The sequence below is a fragment of the Oryza glaberrima genome, chromosome 9 (genome assembly GCF_000147395.1).
Source record: "Oryza glaberrima chromosome 9, OglaRS2, whole genome shotgun sequence".
NCBI lineage: Eukaryota > Viridiplantae > Streptophyta > Magnoliopsida > Poales > Poaceae > Oryza > Oryza glaberrima.
In genome coordinates this window covers 11726928-11751614 of record NC_068334.1, presented here as the reverse complement: position 1 = coordinate 11751614, position 24687 = coordinate 11726928, and the positions used below count along the sequence as shown (strand labels likewise).

The 24687-nt window shown below is 40.2% G+C and overlaps 2 protein-coding genes across 2 annotated transcripts; one reads left to right on the top strand and one right to left on the bottom strand.

Moving 5' to 3' along the window:
* Positions 1-1602: 1602 nt before the first annotated feature.
* LOC127784706 (nucleobase-ascorbate transporter 6-like) lies at positions 1603-6020 on the bottom strand. The gene is made up of 14 exons (XM_052312046.1): positions 5140-6020; positions 4506-4603; positions 4169-4345; positions 3959-4059; positions 3788-3863; positions 3644-3703; positions 3374-3558; positions 3194-3290; positions 3002-3088; positions 2856-2914; positions 2659-2750; positions 2470-2547; positions 2208-2368; positions 1603-2102 (listed from the first exon to the last, which is right to left on the bottom strand). Exons 1-14 carry the CDS (start codon positions 5240-5242, stop codon positions 1884-1886), a joined length of 1593 nt encoding a protein of 530 aa, XP_052168006.1. The 5' UTR covers positions 5243-6020; the 3' UTR covers positions 1603-1883.
* A 15132-nt stretch (positions 6021-21152) lies between these two features.
* On the top strand, positions 21153-22295 carry LOC127785427 (uncharacterized). The gene has a single exon (XM_052312872.1). It carries the CDS (start codon positions 21153-21155, stop codon positions 22182-22184), a length of 1032 nt encoding a protein of 343 aa, XP_052168832.1. The 3' UTR covers positions 22185-22295.
* Positions 22296-24687: the final 2392 nt, after the last annotated feature.

Genomic DNA, 24687 nt, shown 5'->3' with positions numbered 1-24687 from the left:
CGACAGCCTCTTGTCGAAGTTGGAACCTTGTAAATATGTACATACCCCTTTCTTATACCCCTTTCTTAAGTAAATTTGGTCCGCCTAGGCCCGGCTTAAAAAAAAAAACATTTCTGCCGGTTGCTATATTTGCGCTATTCGCACAATGCAATTTGATGCAGAGAATTCTATTGGGTCTTCTTGTATGATGATGATTCATGATTGGACCTGTGTATAACCATGACCACTGCAGATGCAAAATCATCAAAAGCCATCGATCTGCAACTATTGTGACATTTTTGTATCATGGGCTTTGTACCCGTACTCAAATCTCTGATCTTGTTCCTCTATTTCAGGAGCTGTATCATATCATATGGCATCATGGTTGTTGAGGATTTTCCCTATGATGATAGAAGGTGTTGTCATCAGCATTGAGGATGGGCCTCAACTCCATGCAGATTTTGGGGGCTCTGATGCCATCATCTCTCCCATTTTTGGGGGCCAGATTTCAATTGCCAGCCACACAAAGCCCTAGCAGATGGAAGTTGGCATGCCAAGAATACTAGGTAGTAATTGGTATCAAGTCTCTTCGTCATTGAAACTGCAATTCGGTTGTGTGATGAGATCCATGCAAGATTTGAAGTGTGCCAATCAAATGACATTTCAAATCAGTCACATGATCTTTCTGTTGGAGACACACCTGTGCTGCCATTTTATCACTGGATAGGTGTGCTCTGTAGGATTCGCTGCTGTCAACTTGCTACTATGAATTTGGCATCCTCTGAAATGGAAGATTTTTGGAGGATTTTCATATAATTTGAACTAAATCCTATGAGAGTCATGTGAAATTCCTGACTGGTGAATTCTGAGGTGGCAATATTTGAAATGGATACTTTGTAAAATTCCACCAAAACATCGTAACTTCTACGCTGTAAATTACGACTCGGTCCAATGTGCTAGAGCTTAAAGCATGTCAAGTCTCATGCAACAAGCCAACAACTCAAAGGAGACTGGATTAAAAAATAAAAAACTCGAAGGAGACTGCAAGGCATAGGCCCAATGGGCTCTTATGAATTCCAATCTGTAGGCCCATCCCCGAATTCCAGATGGCTTCTTTAACAGTTGATTAATAACCAGAATACAGAACAAACATTGCCAAGCACATGGAGCAATGCAAGGTGCAAATTAACAATTCAGATGGAACTGATAAGCCGTGCAAAACTGAATTGAGTAACTAAAAATAAATAATTTATGAGTAAAACTTTTATATACGTGTTTATAGTGATTTAAAAGCTAATGTTGGAAATAAACTACGGTAAAAAAAACTTATAATCTTATGGTGAAAAAACCCTCAAAATTAACTCTAAAATTGAGTATTAAAAATTAAAATTTAGCTAAGTTTAAATTTTGGCTACGGCTATAAGCCAACGATGGAGCTGTCTACAAGTAACAGGAGTAGGAATAGCATAAAACGCTTCACTATTTACTTAACCCAAAAAAGGGCAGAAGAACATCAGGCCAGATTGCTGATGATTATTACTCCTATATCTGTACTGAGGAAGCCACATGTGCATTGACAGCTTCAGTATTTTACTCACTAAATTGCAGATCAGCATCAGGTCATATTGTTAAATGTGATACTAATACTATCCGATAGAAAAGCCACATGTACATTGGGTCATTGACAACTTGATAAGAGAAAGACCTAGGTAATGACACATAAATCATTGTAGGACAAAAAAATAGACATGATATTCCCATTCTAAGGCACATCTCCGTTGTCCAATTAGTAAGATTCGCCTATTATAAGTACACAAAACTGACGCACAGCAACACTGAAGAAGGCCAGCAGAATTATGTTCAGACATGAACCATTTTTGCTTGGGTGACATTTGCTAGATCATTCAGACAGCAGGGAAGAACTTGTTCAGATTGAACGGTAACGAGTAGAATTCTTCGCTCCTCGCGTCTTTCTTGAAGCTCCTGAATTTGTCCCACCAATGGTAGCCTCTATCCTTCCTCACCGTGTTATTGTGCGTCTCGATCGTGTTGTCGAGGAAGTAGGCCACAAGACCCGCGACAAACGGCTTCGACGAGAACGGCACGTTTATCATATCATTGAACTGAAAAAAAAGAGAGAGCAAAGATTATCATCAAGTGATCAGAACAAAGAACAAGATATGAAGAAAAAAAAAGGAGGATTCTGTAGGATGTAGCATTTCTCATACCCATCTGGCACCAGTGTGCACTGGTCCATAACCTGCAACAGCTGTGTACTCATTGAAGTACTGAGGAACTGAGATCCCCATGAAGAAAGCAAAACCCAAGATGAATTTGGTCCTGAAGCTGTTTAGGTTGCAAAACTGAAGGAAACTCAAACCACAGGCACCTGCGCATGGAAGGAACAGTGAATCATTACAGCGGAATAATATGTTGAGAATTATCAGATGAAGGAACTGATGTTTATTTGATTCAGGCATCTCAACCTACCGACATAAGCGAAGAAAATACAGTACATGCCCGCAAATATAGGCAATGGAATGGATGCGAAAAGTGCTCCAAATTTTCCTGGTTCATCAAAATAATTTATAATTAGCCTAGCCAAGTGTGGCAGAGAAAATGACTTCTACACAACAAAAAAATATGTTAAGATAGCTATAAGGACATGAGCAGAATTACCAAGGATAGCAAAGAAGATCATGAAACCAGCAGATATTTGCACTACTCTCCTGCTGCCAACATGTGTCAAAGCGAGTAAACCAACATTCTCCCTGTGAATACCAAATTCACACTCCCAGTTAGAAAAAGGGAAAAAAAGGAACTATCTGAGCAATCAAGGATTGACGGTTCTAATTATCCACTAACGCTATACTTACACTGAAACTGAGGTTCCATTGGCCGTCCCAAAAAAAGAATCAATCAAGATGCTGATTCCCTGAAGATAATGTTTTAGGATAATCAATGTAACAAATTGAAGATGGGACAAATTCTATGGTACAAAAGGCACAATTGATTCACTTACCTGCCAACCGATGCCCCGACTAATGATTGATGGAGGTATCATAGTTGCGCTTGCATACCTTGAAGCAGCAATGAAAGCTCCAGTTGTCTACAGGGCAAAATTTTATCATATTATTACTTCTAAATGGATAGCTTAGAATGCATGCTAGCATAGCCTTTTCTTTCTATTCTTGATTAAGTACTGCAGACCAACCTCCACAAGAGCAATAAATGAAGTCATCATCATTGCAAAGGCTTCACCAGCATCAAAAGTTGGAGCTCCCCACTGAAAGGGATAAGGAACTCTAATCCTACAAAAAAAAATCAACACCTTGTAAGGATTTCCATCGAAATAAAAGCACGGAATAATACTATGGTTATTCTAGAATCCTACCAAGGAGCTCCTGAAATAAGGCCTGAGCGATCAACACGGCAATGCACCTGTGTCTTTGGTGGAGCATTCTTGTAAGCACCGCTAATTGTGAGAATGTACGTGTAAAGCCACACTATCGAAACAGTGAAAAGAACACCAAACCGGCCAAAGATAGGCTTCCCAAAATGTAACACTTGAGGCAAATACTATCAAGAATACAAACATGATCAGTATGTAAAATATGTTACTATTGCTCTGACTATGCAGAGAGTAGTAAAGTAACATTAATACCTGAGAAAATGCAACAAGTAGGATGAGTTCTGGAAGACCAATTTCCACACACTTAGCTACCTGCATCCATTTTTCCAAAAAAAAAAATGAAGGTATATTCAGGATTTAAGAACATAAAAAAATAGAAGGAGCAGAACTACTAACCCCTGGAAAACCAAGCTCATAAAGCCCAAATCCAACAAGTGAAATAAGAGGAACCGCAGACAATGGACTCAACAACCTGCAAAAATAATACAGGACAGTTAATTGCAAAAATCAAAACTCTACACGACACAGCTCTAGCTTCAATCAAATAAAGACCAAAACCATACCAACCTAACAACATTGCGCCAGAGACCACTGAAACCAAGTATCATCTGAATCGTCGACGCGATGATGAGAGCACCTTGTGTTCCCCTCATGGTCCGTAAGAATTTCTTTACAACAACAACAGCAGAAAATTGTTAGCTTTCACCCCCCACAAAAAAAATGTCATAAATAGACAGAGACACCGCTAATCCGAAGACCAAAACCACTGGGCACTACCTCACGAGGGTCTGCTTCATTGTTGTAACGTCCAGCCAGAATGATCGAGATGGTTGGTGCGACGAAAGTGTATGAGCCACCCATCACAACGGGGAGACGAGACCCGAAGAATGTTTGGAACAAGGTGTTTATTCCGGCAACAAACAACAGCGTCTGAATTACCCGAGCTTTTTCATCCTGATATAAAGAAGCAATTATTCAGATATTCAGCATGTAGAGGTTCAAATTTTTTTTGTGTAAATTAACACTGATAAATCTTCAGTAGTACTGAAATCAATTGTCAAGCAAGTGAATAGAACTAAGAGATGTACTGTAACACATAAGTTTTGGGACTCACATTTCCTCCTCCCATCTGAGGTACAAGTGCACTCGGTATGATGACAGTGGTGCCCAGCATAACAATGAAATGCTGGAATCCTAATATAATGGCCTCGGCTGCATATAAGATAAGATAACAAGTTCAGAGAAAAAAAATAGCATATATACTTGAACACATCTCTGAACTGAACATACACACAGTTTACTGCTAGGCAACTGCATAAAGAATTTGCAATTCAAAACCCTTTTTATGATGGATTAAAACTTTAAAAGGTGAACTTAATCTTTATAGACTAGTTAATCAAAAGTCTCCTTTTCCTCAGCTGAGCAAAGTAAGAAAATACTAGAACTAACGAGAGAAAAGAAGAACAAAAGCATGTCGTACAAACTAATACACAATTTTATACGCAAAAGCATCAGCATCAAACCAAAAGTAGGACAAAAGTTCAGTACTAACATTCCACTTTCACATAAACAGATGATCACCACACGTATCCACCGATGAAAAACTCAAGCATCAACCAAACAAAAGCATGGACAAAAAACAACACGAAAGGACAAATCACAAAGAACACTTTAAGCAGCAATCGAGAATTCGAGATCAGAAAAATTAAGAAACCCTGAAGTGAAGTAGAGAAGCAGAGCGCACGTACGCCATGGCGGAGGGCTGGTGATGCAGAAGGACACGCTGGCGAGCTGCTCCTTGGGCGGGTGCGGCTGCAGCTCGTCGGCCTTGGGCGGCGGCGCGGCGGCCATCCTCCTCCTCCTCCCCCAACTCCGGCTACCTCCAAGCTCCCCAAGAAAAACCTGTCTACTGCTCTCACACCACCACCTCGATCACTCCACTCTCACGAGCTCCAAGAAGAAGCTCCTCGAAGAAGAATCACCCACCCGGTCAATCTCTCGCTCGCTTCAGTTTGACGGGACAGAGACAGCAAAAGAACCAGCTAGCCCCAACTCAAGAAGCGGCCAAGAAGCCAAGAAGCAAGAACCCTCACGAGGAAGGAAAGAACAATCAATCAATCACCCACCAACCCGACTTCGCAACAGTGGAAAAGGTAGTAGAGAAAAGCGGCAAGCACAACGGAAAGAAGAAGAGGAGGAGGAGGAAGAAGTCTGAAATGGTGCGCTGCTCCTACAAAACGGAATCTGTCATCCCACAGAAAAGAGCCTCTCCCCCCTTTCTCTCACTCTTCTTGATCCGGTGATTAAGCTAATGGAAATTCTGGAATAATCAGCCACACGCCGGCCAAGCTGGAAGAAAGAGGAGTAAGTAGAAGACGATCAGTGGAGCATCCCGAGGAGGCTTTTGCCGTGGCAGAAAGGAGGTGGCCGCAGCGTGGCCGAGGCGAAGCAGAGGAGAACGAAAACGACGGCTCTCTTTCCTCCTCCTCCTCCTCCCTTTTCTTTACTCGCGCGCTTTCTTTCTTCTTCCCGCTTTAAAGCGCTCCTCGGCTCGGGCTTTCTTCCTCGCTCGGATTCTCTCGCCTACTACTTCGCTCGCTGCTGCTTCCCGGCGAGGCAGAGTGAGAGAGATGGATGACCTGTATGCAGACGCGACTGAATTTCTTGCGAGGCTACGAGGTTTTTTTTTCAGGGTCGTCAGTCCTTGCCGTTACTGTGCGACTGTGCCGCTGACTTTTGGCTCATCTTGGCCGTCCACTTTTAAGTAACGGATGGTCCGGATCGGCTGGCATGATGTCATGTCGTGGGTAGTTATGTAGTCCTACCTGCAAATTGCAGTCTACTCCCTCCGTAAAAAAAAAAAAAAGACAAACTATGATTTTCCGTGTCAACGTTTGACTGTCCGTCTTATATGAATTTTTTTATAATTAGTATTTTCATTATTGTTAGATGATAAAACATGATTAATACTTTATGCGTAACTTATCTTTTTAATTTTTTTCATAATTTTTTCAAATAAAACGGACGGTCAAACGTTGGACACGAAAATCAGGGTTTGTCTTTTTTTTTTGGAACGGAGGGAGTATATAATGTATCAAAAACAAAAAAGAATGATTTTTGCTGAGAGAGCTCTGGAATTTTTGTTTACCAATAAGTGTAAGTTGCAACTCTCACCATATGAATTTTTTTGGTCCATGTTTTAGAGGGATTTAGTAGAGCAGCGCCAAATATATGGTCATGGAATCATAATTGTATGACTTTATTAATCGTGAAACAACATGTAGTCTAGTGTTGCAGTGACCTGAGTAGCACCCAAAGCTCTGAGTTCGGTTACTAATTTAAAAGGGCTACATATTTCCGGTTGGATATAGAGGCCAAGTAAAAATACCCTTCTCTAAAAATAAAGACTTTATTAATCAGGGTTCATTTGTGAATAAGAATTTTGTGAGCTAGGAATTTTTTGCGTGTATAGTGATGTATATGTTGTATGTGTGTTGGTCTTTCGGGTAATCGCAAAAGAAAAAGGAAATCTGATTTGTAACAAAGTTTAGAATGGTGGGGTTGATGGAATTGATTCTCTATAGCTAAAGAAGGGGTATGATAGGTTGTCTATTAAAGCAGCTCTAAGAAAAAGCTTCAGTACCATAGCAAGAGAAGTGTCCCTTAAATCTTGGCTTAATGTAAGCTGACAACAAGGAATTTTTGTCAGTACCAACTATCACCCTCCATCTAATAAATAATTAGGGTAGCATTCCCATAATTCCGTTGAGTAAATAAAGAGCATGATTGGCCAATGTAGCATTTCCATGAAGAGCTGTTTCCAACTGTTTTTGTCATCGAGTATGGGTGGATGTGTATGTCGAAGAATATATTCAAAGGGAATCAGCAAACAGGGGACTTATATTAGAACTTACTCACAAAAGCAAGACAGGAGAATCTTAAGGCTGTGTTTAGATCCAGCGGTGAAAAGTTTTGACGTGTCACATCAAATATATGGACACATATTTAAAGTATTAAATATAGACTAATAACAAAACAAATTACAGAATCCGTCAATAAACTATTTAAAGTATATGGACACATATTTAAAGTATTAACTACTAATAAGAATTTATTAAGCATAATTAATCTATCATTAGCACATGTTTACTGTAGCACCACATTGTCAAATCATGAAGCAATTAGGCTTAAAAGTTCGTCTCGCAATTTACACGCAATCTGTGTAATAAGTTTTTTTATATTTAATACTTCATGCATGTATCAAATATTCGATGTGACAGGGTGAAAAGTTTCTACGTAGGAACTAAACATAGCCTTAGTTGATAATTTTTTTTTATAATGGCTTCTTATTAGTAGTTGAATGTCTGTATTATTGTCAATGTTTGCATTAGAGTTGGCTGGTATTTTCCCCACTTGTTTGTTTTTATTCATTGATAGAACAATTATTATGCCCACCTTTTTAGTATAACTGTAGCTGCTGACTTTTCCTATTCAAAATTCGACTTTGTTTCACCTGAAAAAAGAAAGGAGCATGTTTTTATGACCCTTTTCAGCCAGCTGCCCTTTATTTTTTTTTTCAAGGATCCATGATATTTTACCGGTTGTGATTTCTTCTACACCATATCAAAGTAACGGTTGTGAAACATACTCTCTTCATCCCCGAATCTAAATATTTCGGTGTCAAAAAAATCTAAATATTTCTATTTTTTTTAAAAAATAGGGTAATTAAATTGTGAAAGATTGTGATGGTTTGAGAAAAAATATGTAAAGTTAAATGGGAGATGTTTATGCATGATTGGTTGAGATAATGGTGCAGATGGAGAAACAGCTATATATTGGAACAAATTTAAACTCTAAAAATAGCTACATTTTAGGATGGAATGAGTAGGAATTTTACAGGAACTATTTCACTTCTCTCTGAAAAATCTCTAAATTTCTTAATTCCAAAGGAGGTCTAACTAATTTCGGCAAGGACAAACTAATGATTATGTGAAATAACGGTACAGAAGTAGGGCCATCCCATCAAACCTTTATATATAGCCTATACATAAAAAGTGGTCACAATGAGAACATCATTTGCCCTGGATCTCCAACCAATTCATTGATAAAATTAAAAAGAAAGATAGAGGGAGGAAAGATGATTGGCCCCTCCATTCCAATTTCCAAGTGTGACCATGTTCATCATGGGGGAAAAAGGGACAAAATATTGGATAGAAAAGGTCATGGTGCACCACACTACTTAACCCATCACCCTCTGAATTGATGAGGTGGTAGATGCCTATCAGAGGCCAGGAAACCATGCCTCAATCAGCTGGCTAGCTTGGCATGGCTCCTGTGGCCTTGTGAGCCATAGCAAGTGCAATCATGCAGGTTTCCAGTCACATATCCAGTCATCAATGCCTTGCATCTACTAGTACTCCTAATTACTCTATTACTCCACTAATTCCTGGAGTTATTTGTACAAATCATTCAATCCAATGATCAGGACCGGTTGTGTAGGGATGGTTCGGTATGGCCTCCATTTTCTTACCCGGAGAGCATGGATACTCCAACTGACACGTGGCTCCATCTGAACCGCCGGATTTTGATCTAACGTGAGAGCAAGGCTGAGTGGTTTTTTTAGTACTTTTTTTTAAGATAATGAAAGAGATAGAAATCCTCTTCTACATGTTGTCATGAAAAACGGACTGCTCAAATTCAAACATGTGAAATCTTGAAAGAATCAAGAGGCGGTGGTGTCTCACTCTCCCTCTGCTCCCATTTATTAAGCCAAGATTATCACTTGCAAAACGAGTTTTTAATAAATAAAAGGCATATTATCCATTGGAAAAGGGAGCGACACATGCTGGTCCTTCGCTTTGCCTGATGCTTATCTCACCCAAAAAAGAAAAGTTTATAGGATTGGAAGTGTCACGCATAAGATTAACAAGAATATCTACGGGAGGTGAATATCTGTTTCAGAAGGTGACGTCTCCTCGCTTCATGCATGTTGTATAATATTTAAAAAATTAATAAAATAAATAAATATGCGATGGCAAGCTTGTAAGTTCAAATTGAACTTACATAAGTAAAACAAAAATAAAATAGTAATTTAGACTGTGGGTAGTATTGCGTATGTACTCCCTCCTTCCTCAAATATTTGACGCCGTTGACTTTTTTAAATATGTTTGACCGTTCATCTTGTTCAAAAACTTTTGTGAAATGTGTAAAACTATATATAGGCATAAAAGTATAGTTAATAATAAATTAAATGATAGGAAAAGAATTAATAATTACTTAAATTTTTTGAATAAGACAAACGGTCAAAAATTTTAAAAAAAGTCAACGGCGTCAAATATTTTGGGATGGAGGGAGTATTATTTATAGCCAAATTTGTTACTTTTGTTTGTATACGTGCAAATCGATTTGAGCTTGCATGTTTGAAGAGTGATATAGTTTCATCCTTGTCCTAATAAGTCAAAGCCAAAATTCAAATTTTCTAACTTAATTTTATTTAAGTTAATATTAAGATATTTTTAATGTATTTTTTTATCAAATCAGCTTTTAAGTCGCTAAGAACACATATATAAAAGTTTTATTTATAAATTAATTTTTGTCCTCCAATAAGCAATTTTGGCTTATTAAAAATATGAGCAACCGATGAAATTGGTATGTTACATATTTATGTATCGAATCAGTTATTTTTAGATTTTTCTTAACCAAAAAAAGGGAAAAGTACGAATTACACCCCCCGAACTATTGCGGTAGTACAATTTACCCCCATAAACTATAATACCGGACATTTGACACCCCCAAACTCTTAAAATCGGATAAATTACCACCCTAACTCGATTCGAAGTGGTTTTCAGCCTACGTGGCACACACGAGGCGATACAAATCAGCAAAAGCTAAAAACCGATGGGCCCACTTGTCAGCAATTTTTTTCTCTCCTTCTCTCCCTCCCTCTCTCTCTCGGTGAACAGAGGCCACGGCTGACGGGCGCGAAGGCGGCTGCGGGCGGCGGGTGGGAGAGGAGTCGAGGCGGGCTAGGACGGAGGCGGCGGTGGGCGGGGACAGAGGCAGCTGCGGGCGAGGAGCCGAGGCCGGAGGTGAGCGGGCACAGAGGCCGTGGCGGGTGGCGGGTGAGGAGCCGAGGTAGGCGGCGGGCTAAGCAGGCTGTACCGATCTCCATCCCTCGAGCTGAGTATGGGGGCGCCGCGTGTCGTCTGTCCTGCTGCTTCCGCCGTATCCCGATGAGCACCCATCCGCGATGCACTCATCTTTCCCGGAGTTCGCCGCCGCGCGACCTGTGCCCACACCCGAGAGAGAGGGAATCTCGTCGAGCTCCACGTTCGCCCCAACTCAGGCTCCGCGGCGTGCAGCCGCCACCCGGTAGCGCCCTCCACCGCCGACACCACTATGCGCAGGACAAATCACTCCAAATTAGATCGAAGGAGGTAATTCGTCCGGTATTAAAAATTTAGGCTGAGTAATATTTGATTTTTGGGTTCAAAGAGTAATTCAGTCGACCGCGATAGTTTAGGGGTAATTCTTATTTTTTTTAAAAAAAAACGACCAAGTGATTGACAGCGGCGTGGTGGTACGAGCCCAAAAATTCAACCGTCCAGTAGATACACGCGTGGAATACCGAAGGCGTGTAGCTGTCGTTATCAGCTCAGGCGATGGCTTTGCCTCCTCTCCAACAACCATCCATATCCTCTTCTTCTCGATGGATCCACGTAAAGAATTAAGGGAGACGTGTCACTCGCCCAAGAGCTAGCAGCGTTGGTTAATTTGAGAGACGTCGATCGGCTGTGCTGGCTAGTAAGATTTTAAGTTTTTGCTTGTAATATTTGATCGCTCGTCTTATTCGATTTTTTTATAAATATAAAAAACGAAAAGTTGTGCTTATAGTACTGTAGATAATAAAGTAAGTCACAATTAAAATAAATAATAATTTCAAAAAATTTTAAATAAGACAAGTGGTCAAACATTATAAAAAAAACTCAAAATTTCTTATATTATCGGACGGAGGGAGTACTGTATTAGTAGTGTAGTAGTAGTACGCGAGAGCTCTAGACACATTGCACGCGTCGTCTTTGTCTCCTGAAGATTTCGACCTGCACGTCGCGCGCGGCTGGGTTTTTTTTTTGTCTTGAAGCTAGCGTGGACGGTGGTTAGATTTCTGCACGTATGATGTCCAAGCTCTCGATTCCTGTTGTTTTAATTTGTTCGGTTTGTGGGGTGGGTGGTTCAGGACGGGTGGTCTGGTTTGATTGATCAACCACGGTATCTTTTCGTGTGATTTTCTGATGAAACCATTTATTTGTTCAGGAACAACAGGTATTTTCAATAACTTTTCACGTATACGTTGAAAAGTTTCCGAAAAAGATAAGTTGAAAACTTTCTAAACGCGATAGCAAAATATATACGAGTTGACGAGTACTACGAGTTTTGTGATGGATCAAATAGTAGCAGTAGCAGTTCAGTCCGGCGGCAAAAGAGAGGCCAAGTCAGTGATGAGCACCGTGCGGCTTTTAAGGCGTGAATTCTGCGGGCGCAAAGCGAGACAAAAAGAGAGAGAAACGACTCCAATTCACCGCTCCAACACCGACGCCCACCTACGTAATTACGCGCTCGCATCATCGCCCACCACCGAGATGGCACGACGTCGCCTCGCCTAGTCGCCTCCCCTCCCTTCTCTCGCGTCGCGGCGCAGCGCAAGCTGATCGTTCAGCACCACAGGCCACAGCCGCACAGGGCATACAGTAGTCAGTAGGCTGCACGATTTCCTTCACCGAATTTACTCCTACTAATACTGCTGCTGTACCGTGTACGGTGTAGGAGTAGTACGTTTCTCCAGGCATGCCCAAGGCAGGGAGCACCTCCATCATCCACATAAGCAAAAGTAATCAAGCACCTAGATAGGTATATGCCTCACACGGTGCAAGTCATACCCTATCTTATTTTTGTGTTTCAGCACCTGTTAGTCCGTCATATTTTGCATTTAAACTCTTGGATTATTTTTATTTGCTTATACATCCAATATTTACAGTATACCCTCTAAAAACCACAAAGATATATAAACATCAAACCCTCCTCAGTCCTCTCATCACATCTCCACTCTCGTTCTCTCCCCGCGTCTCCTCTCTCTCCGGCTCTCCCTTCGCCGACACCGCCTCTCTCCCCTCCCCGGCGGCGCCGCCTCTCTCCCCAGCATCGGATCAAGGCGGTGGCAGCGGATCGAGTGGCGGTGTCACGGATCGAGGCGCGGCGGCGCTGGATCGAGGCGGAGGTGGCAGATCGAGCGGCGGCAGGGACGGATTGAGGCGTGGCGGTGGCAGATCAAGCGGCAGTGGGGGCGGATCAAGGCGCGGCAGGGGTAGATCGAGCGGCGGCAGCGGCAGATCGAGGTGCGGTGGCGCGAGGTAGTTGGCCTCAACGTCCCGGGGCTACGGTATGTAGCGATGCCTCTCCCCCAACGCGGTTCCTCATCCATTCTTCACCTTTTCCTTACCAAAAGCTGACAAATCCACGCAAACTTCTCTAGGTGTCGCAGCGCTATGCCAGGATGCGGTCTCGGCCAAGCTAGCGTGAATATACTCCTCGCGAGGGGGTGAGACCACGCTTGGAGCGTTGGGCATGCCCTCAAGTGTTTGTGCCCTCAAGAGTTTAAAAAGAGTTCGCTCACCGTAACGGCAGAAAACGGCGAGAGAGTTGTTCTGACAGAGAACAGGGTGAGGCAAGGCAGGCAGAGGCCAGGAATCATGACAGCAGAAAACACTGATGTGATGCGTAACTGACCAGATTCCATCATCCAATTCTCATTCAGAGATGATCAGAGACGTCCGTCCATCCTGTCTCGAATCCTTTTGGCCTTCCCCGAACTGTTGTTTTGCTCACATCACGCTGCCAATTGCATATGCCATGCCCATCAGGGTCCGGCAAAGTACGTGCTCCCAGTCTGCTACCACGGCACTCTGCGTACGTTACGCACCAGCGAGGGAATTCGTGGTAAATAAATAAAAAGCCCACTGATATCCGAGGCCACTCCTATCCTATCCTATCCTGTCGGTGCTTGTATCAATTGTAATGTACCCTTCCGAAAAAAAAAACCAATCTAAATTTTTAGCTAGGATTTACTACTCCGTTTTAAAATAATTATAATTCTATATTGTTTAGAATATATTACCTTCATTCTAAAATAAATATAGTCGTAGGTATCCATATTTAACGTTTAACCATCTGTCTTATTTGAAAAAAAATATAAAAAAATAGTCACACATAAACTACTATTCATGTTTTACCAACTAATAATAATAAAAATACTAATCATAAAATTTTTTCAAATAAGACGAACTGTTAAACTGCACTTATTTTAGGACGGATGGAGTACTAAGGTTTGAGTAAAAAAACTATAGTACCCTTCATTAAATAATGTATAGGTGAGAGTGTGAGAGTGGTTAAGAGTAAGTAGAATAAGGAGAAATCTAAATAAAAGGTCATTCTTGAAATAATTAGTACTCTAGAGTGAAAATTATTTTTGAACAAATTTTGTATAGAAAATATAATTATTTTGGGAAGATATATTTTTTAAGGAGTACTGTGCATGCCCCAGCTGCCTTTTACCGGCACAGTACTCATCGAGCGGAATCTGCACACACTGTTGTGACGAGACAAGTCGTTGCATGTTTGCAGGTTTCACTGTGTGGTCCACGTTGGAGTACTAGCGTAGCCAGTAGCGGCAGCGAGGTGCTGCTGTAGAGTACTTGCGTTTCAGTTACAAGATACTCCTCGTCTCCTCCATATGGCAGTTTCTTTTCAAGATATACTACTACTACATCCATTCTAAAATAAATACAATTATAGAAATCCGTGTCCAACATTTAACCGTCCATCTTATTTAAAAAATTTATAAAAAAATTTAAAAAAATTAGTTACACATAAAGTACTATTCATGTTTTACCATCTAATAACAATAAAAATAGTAATCATAAAAATTTTTCAAATAAGACGAACGGTCAAACGTTGAAGATGAACAGTGCAAAACTGCACTTATTTTGGGACGGAGGGAGTAGAATTTATCTCTATTTTTATTGACATGCTTTTAAACAGCTAACTCTGAATGATATGTCCTATACGAAAAAATTTTCTATATAAAAGTTGCTCTAAACTACTCCATTCATTTTAAAATAGAGAAATCCACTACTCCATTCCTACTTTTCTGGATAGGGGCATATCTAGATACTTAAGATTAGGATATGTCACATCTGGTGCTAATTTGTTATATTTTGGATGAAGAGAGTATCAAAATAAATTTATTTCTCAAATTTATAATAATTAAAATTTAATTAATCATGTAGTAATGATTTCTCTTCTATATGCTTACTTAATCTTCATTAATTGAGTACACCATCGTGCAGCAGTCAAATGGCAATAAGAGGAGTAGATACTCTAATACGGAGTAGGTGAAACAATAGCCGTTTCAATTAAAAGGATTAACGGCAACATTTTATTCAGAAAGTAATTCATTTCAACCAATCCTCCAATCCACACAGGCGAATTCATACGAGGACATTGACGGATGGACGGAAAGATTGAAAAGAAAAAAAAGGATCAAGTTAGTGGCTATCAGAAATTCCGAACTTGGGCCGCCGTCGAACGATACGCACCTGGGTCGGCCCGTCTTGTAGCCCCATACGCAGCGCCACGATCCAGCCTTCTACGGCACAGCCCAAATCAAATCGAAAACAGTTTTAGAACTTATATAATTAATTAACAACACAAAACAACGTGGCTGAAGATAAAAATGATCGCAACATGTTGATGAAAATTGTTGCCTAAAAGTTATTCCTCTGTTTTTGATATTTTTAAAGTTAAACTTATTAAAAGTTTAACCAAGTTTCTATAGAAATATAGTAAAATTTATAGCGCCAAATTAGTTCCATTACGTCTTACATTTAACGTATCTTGATAGTTTTTTTTAAAAAAATATCATTATATTTTTCTATAAACTTAATCAAATTTGAAAAAGTTTGATTTGGAAAAAAATAAAACAATGTATAATAATGATGAAACAGAGGTAGTAAGAACGTGACAGAACGGTGTTGATGGCCTAGATGGTCTAGTCTGTTGTGTTTTGAGATAAAGGGAGATGGTCAAATGTCTCGATGGCCTAGACGCTGCCATCCTCTACTGGATGCTGTCATCACAAGCAGGTTGGTTTCATCATGCCTCAAGCGGATCATGGTTTCATCATGCCACAGGCGGATCAGGACCCCAGCGGTTGTAGTAGGGACTACAAATTTAGTAGTCATTGGGTGACCGTCAGATCAAATAAGAGCAGCTCAGATTCGGCCAGGGTAATGTGTGTTACTGTAGCCCGCACATTTAGGACTTGTTTGGTTGCTATCTTGAGCAACCTGCTTGAGCATTTTACATCCCTGAGAGTAGCCTGAGATTAGATAGCAAAGTTACCTAGTCAGGCATGTCTCCCTGAGAGTAGTGTGTTTGGTTGATGCTCTAAAAATAAGCCTGATGGGATACAATGGTCAGGTGTTGTTTGATTCAATTTGTGCATGAGATTATACTTGCCAAATGTTAGAGAAGTGAAGATATTAGGCTTTTATATTCACTTTTGAGAGCAAGAAGGGGGAAAGTGATGCCCATTTATTTTACTTGGTCAGTACATGGGGTGATCAGGCGACCAATTTCCTAGGCCTGACTTAGGCGTGCGCACTTAGGCAAATTTTATCAGGCCAATATCTTCAGGGCACCAACCAAACACAACACAGGCAAGTCACAGGTTTGGACTCAGGTTTCAGGGTAGCAACCAAACAAACCCTTAGTACTATTGTGCACTGTAGCATGGTCCGTAGCGCTAGCAGCCAGTTGGTGACGTGGCACATCTCTTTGACGTTCATTAGCTTAACGAACGATTGTAGATGGATATAGCTGTTTAAATACCGTCATTGTACTAACAACTGCACTTGATCGGAGATGGCCATTGTTCCCAGGCTACCGTCGTGGTCAGTGTGTAGCATAAACATTGTGATTTGCCGTGAGATAGTAGTCGAGAGGTGACAGGCCGACCTTCTTTCTGGATGTCGAGGAGGAACATCGTCGTCGTCTCCAGCGCCGGCGAGGTGCTCAGTACAAGACCTAGCCCTGCGGCGTCTCGAGGAAGGTGTTAGAGTGCATCTCGGGCTGCAGGCTGATATCGTTGGGCGTCTTCCCGTCAAGCAGGCTATAGGCCATCGCCGGTGAGCCTGGTTGGCCGTCGGCATGGCTCTGCTACACCAACAAAGGGTAACCAACAGTGAACAACGGGATCGATTCGTCTTCCATTGTTGTTGACGAGAGTACGAGACGATTTCAGAGTCGCAAACGAAAATCTCTATCACTACGGGGAAAACACGTAATATCCGATCGAAATAGGGATACGTACATGTACCAGCAAAATTCTGCATGAACACGGCACGTTAGTTAACCATTGATGTTTTGGAGTAGACATATGTTGGACTCCGGAGAGAGTTTCTGGTCAACTCCAAGAGTACTTCAAAATTATACTCCTAATAGAGATATCTTTGACGATACTCCTTTACTCTTGAACACAAATTCTTCATCTACTTATAGGGAGCGTATCCTATGCACACAGGCCCTCGCGTGTACACACCGTGTACACCAACTAAAAATTATCACAAAAAATTCTAGGAAAATTCATACCTGTACTTTCAATAGTATTACATCTACGTGCAAAGTCGCATCTTCAAATTCATTCTACATAGAGAATAACAAAAAAGATAAAATTCTTACAAAATTATAACCTTAAAACTGTCAGATTTTTTGTTTTTTTTGTTACGGCTAAAATATAATGAATTTGACGTTAAGATTTTAACCCTAGGTGTAATACAATTGAAAGTATGGGTATGATTTTTTCTAGATTTTTTGGTGACATTTTTTAGTTGGTGTACACGTGTGTACACGTGAGGGCCTGTGTGCATAGGATATGTTGCCCTACTTATAATAACCATCAAATAGGTTGGGCCAAATAGACTAAGGTTGGGCCAAACAGACTAGTGGGCTTTATAAGAAAAGGGAAGAAGTTTTTGTTAGAAAAACTTGATTTTCTTGATAAAAAATTATGATGAACTTTGTTAACTCAAGTGGAACTTAATTCTAGACTTTATTTGAAGAATAAGCTATCCTGTTTTCTAAGGGAAGAGGAAATTAAATGGTATTAGCGAGCTAAGACTAAAAATATTTTGGAAGGGGACTCGAATACTAAATATTTTCATTTGGTAGCAAATGGTAAGCACAGGAAAACAAGGATTTATCAGCTACAGGATGGTGATTAGGTAATTAATGGTGATGTGAAAAGGCGCATATCACCACTTATTATAAAAGTCTTCTTTAACGTTAGATGAAAGCCAAATAAGTGATATTCCACAGGTCTCTCAATTAGAAAATAAAGCTTTAGTACAAGTTTTTTCTGAGGAGGAAATTTAAGATGCGATTTTTCAAATGGAACATAATAAAGCTCCGGGTCCGGATGGATTCTCAGCTGAGTTTTATCAGATTTTCTGAAATGTTCTTAAGCCCGATTTGGTTGATTTATTTGATGATTTTCATAGTGGTAATTTACCTCTTTACTCTCTTAAGTTTGGTACTATTATTTTACTACCCAAGTGCAATGAGGCTTTGAAAATTCAACAATATATGTCTATTTGTTTACTTAATATTAGTTTTAAAGTTTTTACTAAAGTTGCTACAAATAGAATTTCCGGAGTGGCTCAGAAGGTTATTAGTCCCACACAGACAACTTTTATACCTGAGAGGAATATTATGGAGGGTGTTGTTATTCTTCATGAAATGATACATGAATTGCACTGATTAAAAAGAGTGGTGTACTTTTTAAGATTGATTTTGATAAAGTTTATGATAAAGTAAAATGGTCTTTTGTTCAACAAACTTTGAGAATGAAGGGTTTATCACAAAAAATAGTGTGATTGGATTGCGTCTTTTATCAAGGTGGACATGTTGGCATTAAAGTCAATGACCAAGTGGGATCAAATTTTCAAACATACAAGGGTTTAAGGCAAGGGGACCCGTTATCTCCAATTCTTTTTTATATAGTTGTTGATATGTTAGCTATATTAATAAAGAGAGCAAAAGATGATGGTCAAATTTCTAGAGTGGTCCAACATCTGATTGATGATGGTTTATCTATGTTACAATATGCCGATGATACTATCATTTTTTTAGAGCATGATTTATAGAAAGCTAAAAATATGAAATTGATTTTAACTGGTTTTGAAAATTTATCTGGCCTAAAGATAAATTTCCACAAGAGTGAATTATTTTGCTTTGGCCAAGCTAAGGAAAGTCATGAGCAATATTCAAATATTTTTGGGTGCAAACTAGGAGATTTTTATGTTAGATATCTTAACATTTCTATGCATTTTATAAAGCTTAGTAATAAAGATTGGTTAGCAATTAAACAAAGAATTGAGAAAAAACTTAGTAGTTCGAAGGGTAAACATATGCTTGTAAGTGGAAGATTGGTTTTGATTAACTCTGTGTTATCAAGTTTAGTTATGTTTATGATTTTGTTTTTTGAGATTCCTAAAGGGGTTCTTCAAAAAATTGATTATTATAGATCCCGTTTCTTTTGGCAAAGTGATGAACATAAAAAGAAATATATATATTGACAAGATGAGATACTATTTGTCAGCCTAAAGATTAAAGGGGACTTGGTGTTCATAATTTAGAAATCCAAAACCAGTGTTTACTAAGTAAGTGCTTGTTTAAATTAATAAATGAACAAGGTGTGTGGGAAGATTTTTTGAAAAGGAAATATCTTGATACTAAATCTATAACTCAAGTTGAGCGGAAACAAGAGGATTCCCATTTTTGGTCAGGATGGATGAAGGTTAAAAGTTCTTTTCTAAATATGGGTTCCTGGTTTATTAACAATGGTGAACAAGTTAGATTATGGGAGGATAAGTAGTTAGGTGATTCATCTTTAAAGGACAGATACCCATCATTATATTCCATAGTTAGAAGGAAAAACTCCTCAGTTGCAAGTGTTATGAGTATTGTTCCGCTTAATGTCTCTTTTAGGAGAGCATTAGTTGATCAGAACTTGATTAGATGGTTGAATTTGTGTGCTTCAATTGTGCATGTTAATTAACTTAACAGAGGAGGATGATATATTTAGATTGAATTTTCATCAAAGTGGTCAATTTTCAATTAGATCTATGTATTTGGCTCTTATTAATGGGCATATCGAGAGAAATAAGTTTATTTGAAAACTTAATATGCCTCTTAAGATTAAGATTTTTATGTGATATCTCCTTAAGGGGATTGTTTTAACAAAAGACAATTTGGCTAGGAGGAATTGGAATGGTAGTTTGAGATGTTGTTTTTTATGAAAAATGAAATGATTTACTATCTTTTCCTAGATTGCCATTTTGCCAGATTTATTAGGAGATCTATACAATTTGCATTTGGATTATACCCTCCACATAGTATATCTTATATGTTTGGGAATTGGCTTGTGGGTGTTAATAAAAAGATCAAGGAACTTATTATTGTTGAAGCTTCTGCTGTATGTTGGGCTCTCTGGCTTAGTAGAATGAAATGGTTTTTGATAGATCACCTTCAAAATCTTATTTGCAGGTTCTTTCCAGGGCAACATAGTGGGTCCGGGAATAGACTCAACTACAAAGGTATGATGATCATATCAAGTTAATAAAAGATATGTGTGATAAACTTGAGTCGACGATCATGCTACTCTTTGCAAACTTCGGGTGGAGATTCACCAATAGAATTCAGTAGTTGTGGGGTCTTTATCTTGTTTGGTTTTTATTAGTTTGCTTTTACTTTTGGTTTTTTACTTTGGCTTCATACTCACTGTGTGAGTTTGTTTTTATGTGAACCTAGTAATAATTGGCTGTAGCACTTAAGCAAAGACCGAAATGTTTCATTCCATTATTAAGAAAAGACTCGAAATTAATAGTCTTACATTAAGGCTTTGTAAAAAAAAGATTTGGGCCCAAAAACCACTCCATCCTCCCACAATACCTTTATATTTTGGGCTTGTTTACTGTGGAAAAAAAACCTTTATCAAACTTTAATAATGCTAGGATAAGATGTTTAATTAGTTTGATACCTTACCAAATTTTAGTGAAAATCAATTTTGAGAATATAAACTTCGAAATTACCAAAATTTGATAGGTTATATTATATTGGTGATGGTATGTTTAGTTTGTTTCCTCCGAAATCTTGATAATATACTACCTCCATCCCAATAAAATTACATTTCTAGCTCTAAGGCTTTATCCCACAAAAATTATATTTCTAGCCATGTGGGGCCCAGCAAATTGATTCATCTAGATAAGTTTCCTTACGTTCTCTCAGCTTATAATTTAAGTATGCTAATTATATGGGTTAATTCTCTCAAACTTCCTTTTAATCATTTGTATATATGGAATGTGTGCATGCAATGGGTTCATTAAATAAGGTCATTGTGGTCATTTTCTAATCCTACTGTTTTGTCCTAAATTAGCTAGAAATATAATTTTTATGGCACGGAGGGTGTAAAAAATTAGATAAGTTGAGTATGGAACGATGCCCGTTAATGTTTCTTCCCGATCATCAGGCGCAATCCATCGCGGCCACTCGGCCAGGAACATGTATAGGACTCAGACTCGGAGAGATTTACGGCTAATTTAAGGCACCCTGATTAATATCCGGTGTGTAAAATTTTCGATCGATCTCGATGGCGAACTCATCGACAGCGGCGGCCGCAGCTTACCCGTTGCTGGTGCAGAGATATGGCGTTGCTGGTGTCACTCCGTCGTCTTCGTCTTCGTCAATGGCGACGAGAGTCTTCAGTCTGCCTGCCATGAAGCTGCTCGACGTCAACCTTCTGGAGGAGATGTGCGGCAACACGTTCCTCGAGACGCCGCAGGGTTTGGTCCTCGTGCTGATGACGACGAGCTCGCCGCCGGCGTCGGTGTTCCTCCTCGACCCACGCGACGTGTCGAGGGTCGCCGAGCTGCCGCCGCTCGGCGAGGGCGAGCTCCCGGCGCATCGCCGGTGCGTGCTGTCGGGCCGGCCACCGGAGCCCGGCTGCGGCGTCCTCGTGTTCGACCTGGAGAGCCCGGCGCTGCTGTTCTGCCGCGTCGGCGGCGAGCGCTGGTCGAGGCACGGCTACGACATCGGGTGCTACGACCTGCCGGAGGAGTACTTCCCGGTGCCCAAGAGGAGGCAACTCTTCGACGTCGCCGGCGTCGGCGGGAGGTTCTACTTCGCCGAGAACAAGGGCGAGCTCGGCACGCTGGACTTCACCGGCGGCGGCGAGGCGGTGGTGGGGGCCATCGCCATCCCCGTCCTGGACTACTTCCCCGCCGGCCAGGTGATGTCCAGCTCGCTGACGTTCCTCGTCGAGTCGCGCGGCGACCTGTTCCTCGTCGCCATCGCCTTCGAGGGGTACAGCATCGGCGGGCCGTACGACGTCCACGTGTTCCGGATGGACTTCTCGGCGGCGGCGCCGGGGCCGGCGTGGCGCAGGGCGACGGACATCGGCGACCGGGCGTTCCTCGTCGGCGGCGACAACTCCAGCGGCGCGTCGTGCTCGGCGAGCGGGTGCGGGGTGAAGGCCAACCGCATCTACTGGATCAACGGCTTCAGCGAGGACGAGAAGAGGAACCTGTACGTGTTCAGCGTCGAGGACGGCAGCGTCGAGACCTGCGACACGTTTGAGTCTCTCCCGGGTGCACCTCGTCAGACGCCGTTCTGGCTTGTCTAGTTCTTACTTCTGCGTGTACTTTTGTACGATTATCACGTGGTTATCACACGGAAAAGCTGATGCGCGATCGATCGCCTGGGCGATCTGGTAGCGATCAGTTCGCCCACCTGATTTTTTTTTCACCGCATTACTTTTCTATTTTAGTAAATTTATACACCTAAAGTTTATACACCTCAAGTTTACACATCTAAAGTTTAGGGACCAAAAGTTTATAAGTCAAAAGTTTATATATCCGATTCAAATTTAAATTTGAATTCAAATATTTTTTATATATAGTATTTCTAATATACATCTAAAGTTTATAGACCTAAAGTTTATAAAGTTTATAGATATAAAGTTTATAAGTAAAAAGTTTATATACGCGTTTTAAATTTAAATTTGAATTATGTCTGATTTAAATTTAAATTTGAATTCAAATATTTTCTATATATAGTATTTCTATACATCTAAAGTTTATACACCTAAAATTTATAGATCCAAAGTTTATAAGTCAAAAGTTTACATACCCGATTCAAATTTGAATTTGAATTCAAATTTTTTATATATAATATATATTTACATAAATTTTTCTAACTTTTGTTTTTTTTTAAAAAATTTGTGGTGTACTATAGTAGGAAAGAGAAGAAGGGGAGGAGAAAAGGGGAGAAGAGGACGTATAGGGGGAGGGGGGGTGCGGGTGATCACCCGCGCATTAGCATCCCCCTTATCACAGCCATTGTGTGTGGTAACTTTTTCGGTTTATGAAACTACGGTATACCACATGGTAAGCTGTTTGTTAAACTGTGGGGGTTAGGTAATCACACCTAAAACGGTTTGGTAAATCCTAATCATGTGATGATATTAGTTATTGGTTTTTCTTGATGATGTCGCTGTTAAGGAACTACGGTTATTTTTTACCTATTAATTGCTACTAAAAAAACTAACATTTGCTGCAGGATCTTTGCAATTTGGGATAAATGTTACATTTTGCAGGATACTTAAATACATCTAAAATTTGTTTGATTAAAATCTTGCAAGTTGGCGTGTTAGGGAAAATTTGCCGAGATGGATTTTTATGTCTCGAGGGCACATTCCTTCGTTTTTTCATGTCACCTAAATAATATTTTTAAAACAAAATATCAAGATAGATTAATATGAGATATATTACTTCATAAACATGTCATGTCAAATTTAATTTCTACAAGTTATAAAAAATTAAGCTGAAACTAGTTAACGTACATTCAGCGATATATAAATAAATCCTACTTCCTCCGTTTTATAATGTAAGACTTTCTATCATTACTCATATTGATATAGCTATTAATGAATAGACAAATATATATGTCTAGATTCATTAACATCTATATAAATGTGGGCAATAGCAGAAAGTCTTATATTGTGAAACGGTCTTATATTGTGAAAACGGATGGAGTATATAAGAATCCCAATTAGCTATGATCAGGTACGGCCACATCATCCGTATTATTCCAGCCAATAGAAAAGAAAATATGTGTGATATAAACCATTCAATTAAATCGGAGCATTAGATACTCTGCTAGCCCATCTTCACTTTATTATGATGGGATTCACACTCAATTAAAAGAGAAAATCCAAAGAAATTTCATTAACAAACGTCCAATCTTTATCTATACTAATATAGGGTATGTTCGGTTGTCGGGGCTGTGGCACGAAGAGTGCCTCATTCACTGTGCGCAGCCGTGGCTGCAGCCGGCCTGCCGAACACTCCGATAAAAAGATGGTAGTGGTGGTGGTGAGTCTGTCATTACCACCACCCAACTACCATGTGGGACCCACAAAACTTTGCTTATTTCCTAGCCCCCACATGTCATAAACCTCGTCGAAAGAATAATATGACAATATAATATTATGGATTTTTTTTATCTTTACGAAATGATAGCAAAATTAGCACTGTCGGTAATATGAGCCCGGGGTACCCATACTGTGAGGAAGGGCTTGCCCCTTACAACCATGTGGCCTTCCCCCGGGGAGGTTCGGCCCGAGGAAGGGCGGCGACCCTTCCCCACGTCTCCAGGGGTCAGGTCACCCCAACTGTCACATCCTAAAAATTTCAAATATATAAATTGTTGTTTAATTGGAATTATTAGAATTGATTTTAAAAGCCTAGAAGAGAAGATCTAATTTTAAATAATAAATTCCAATATAAAATGGGGCCAGATAAAATTTTATTAAATACTTTGCTTAATTCTATAATTCCTAGATTTTTCTGGGATTTATTTGGGCTAAGGAAGTATTTTTAATAAATGGAATTGCATTTCATGAATAATTTAAATTGGAAAAAGTTTCAAAAAGTCTCTTTTGGCTTTGGGCCGAAAGTCGGCCCAAAACTCTCTCTCTCTCCTCCCCGGCCCAAGTCGGCCCAGTCCGCAGCCGAGCTGCCGCTCGCGCGCGCGCTTCCGCTCGCTGACAGGTGGGGCCCGCCTGTCAGGGTCGTCGTCTTCCTCGCGCCGCCGCCGCCCGAAACCCTAGCGTCGCGCCGCCGTCG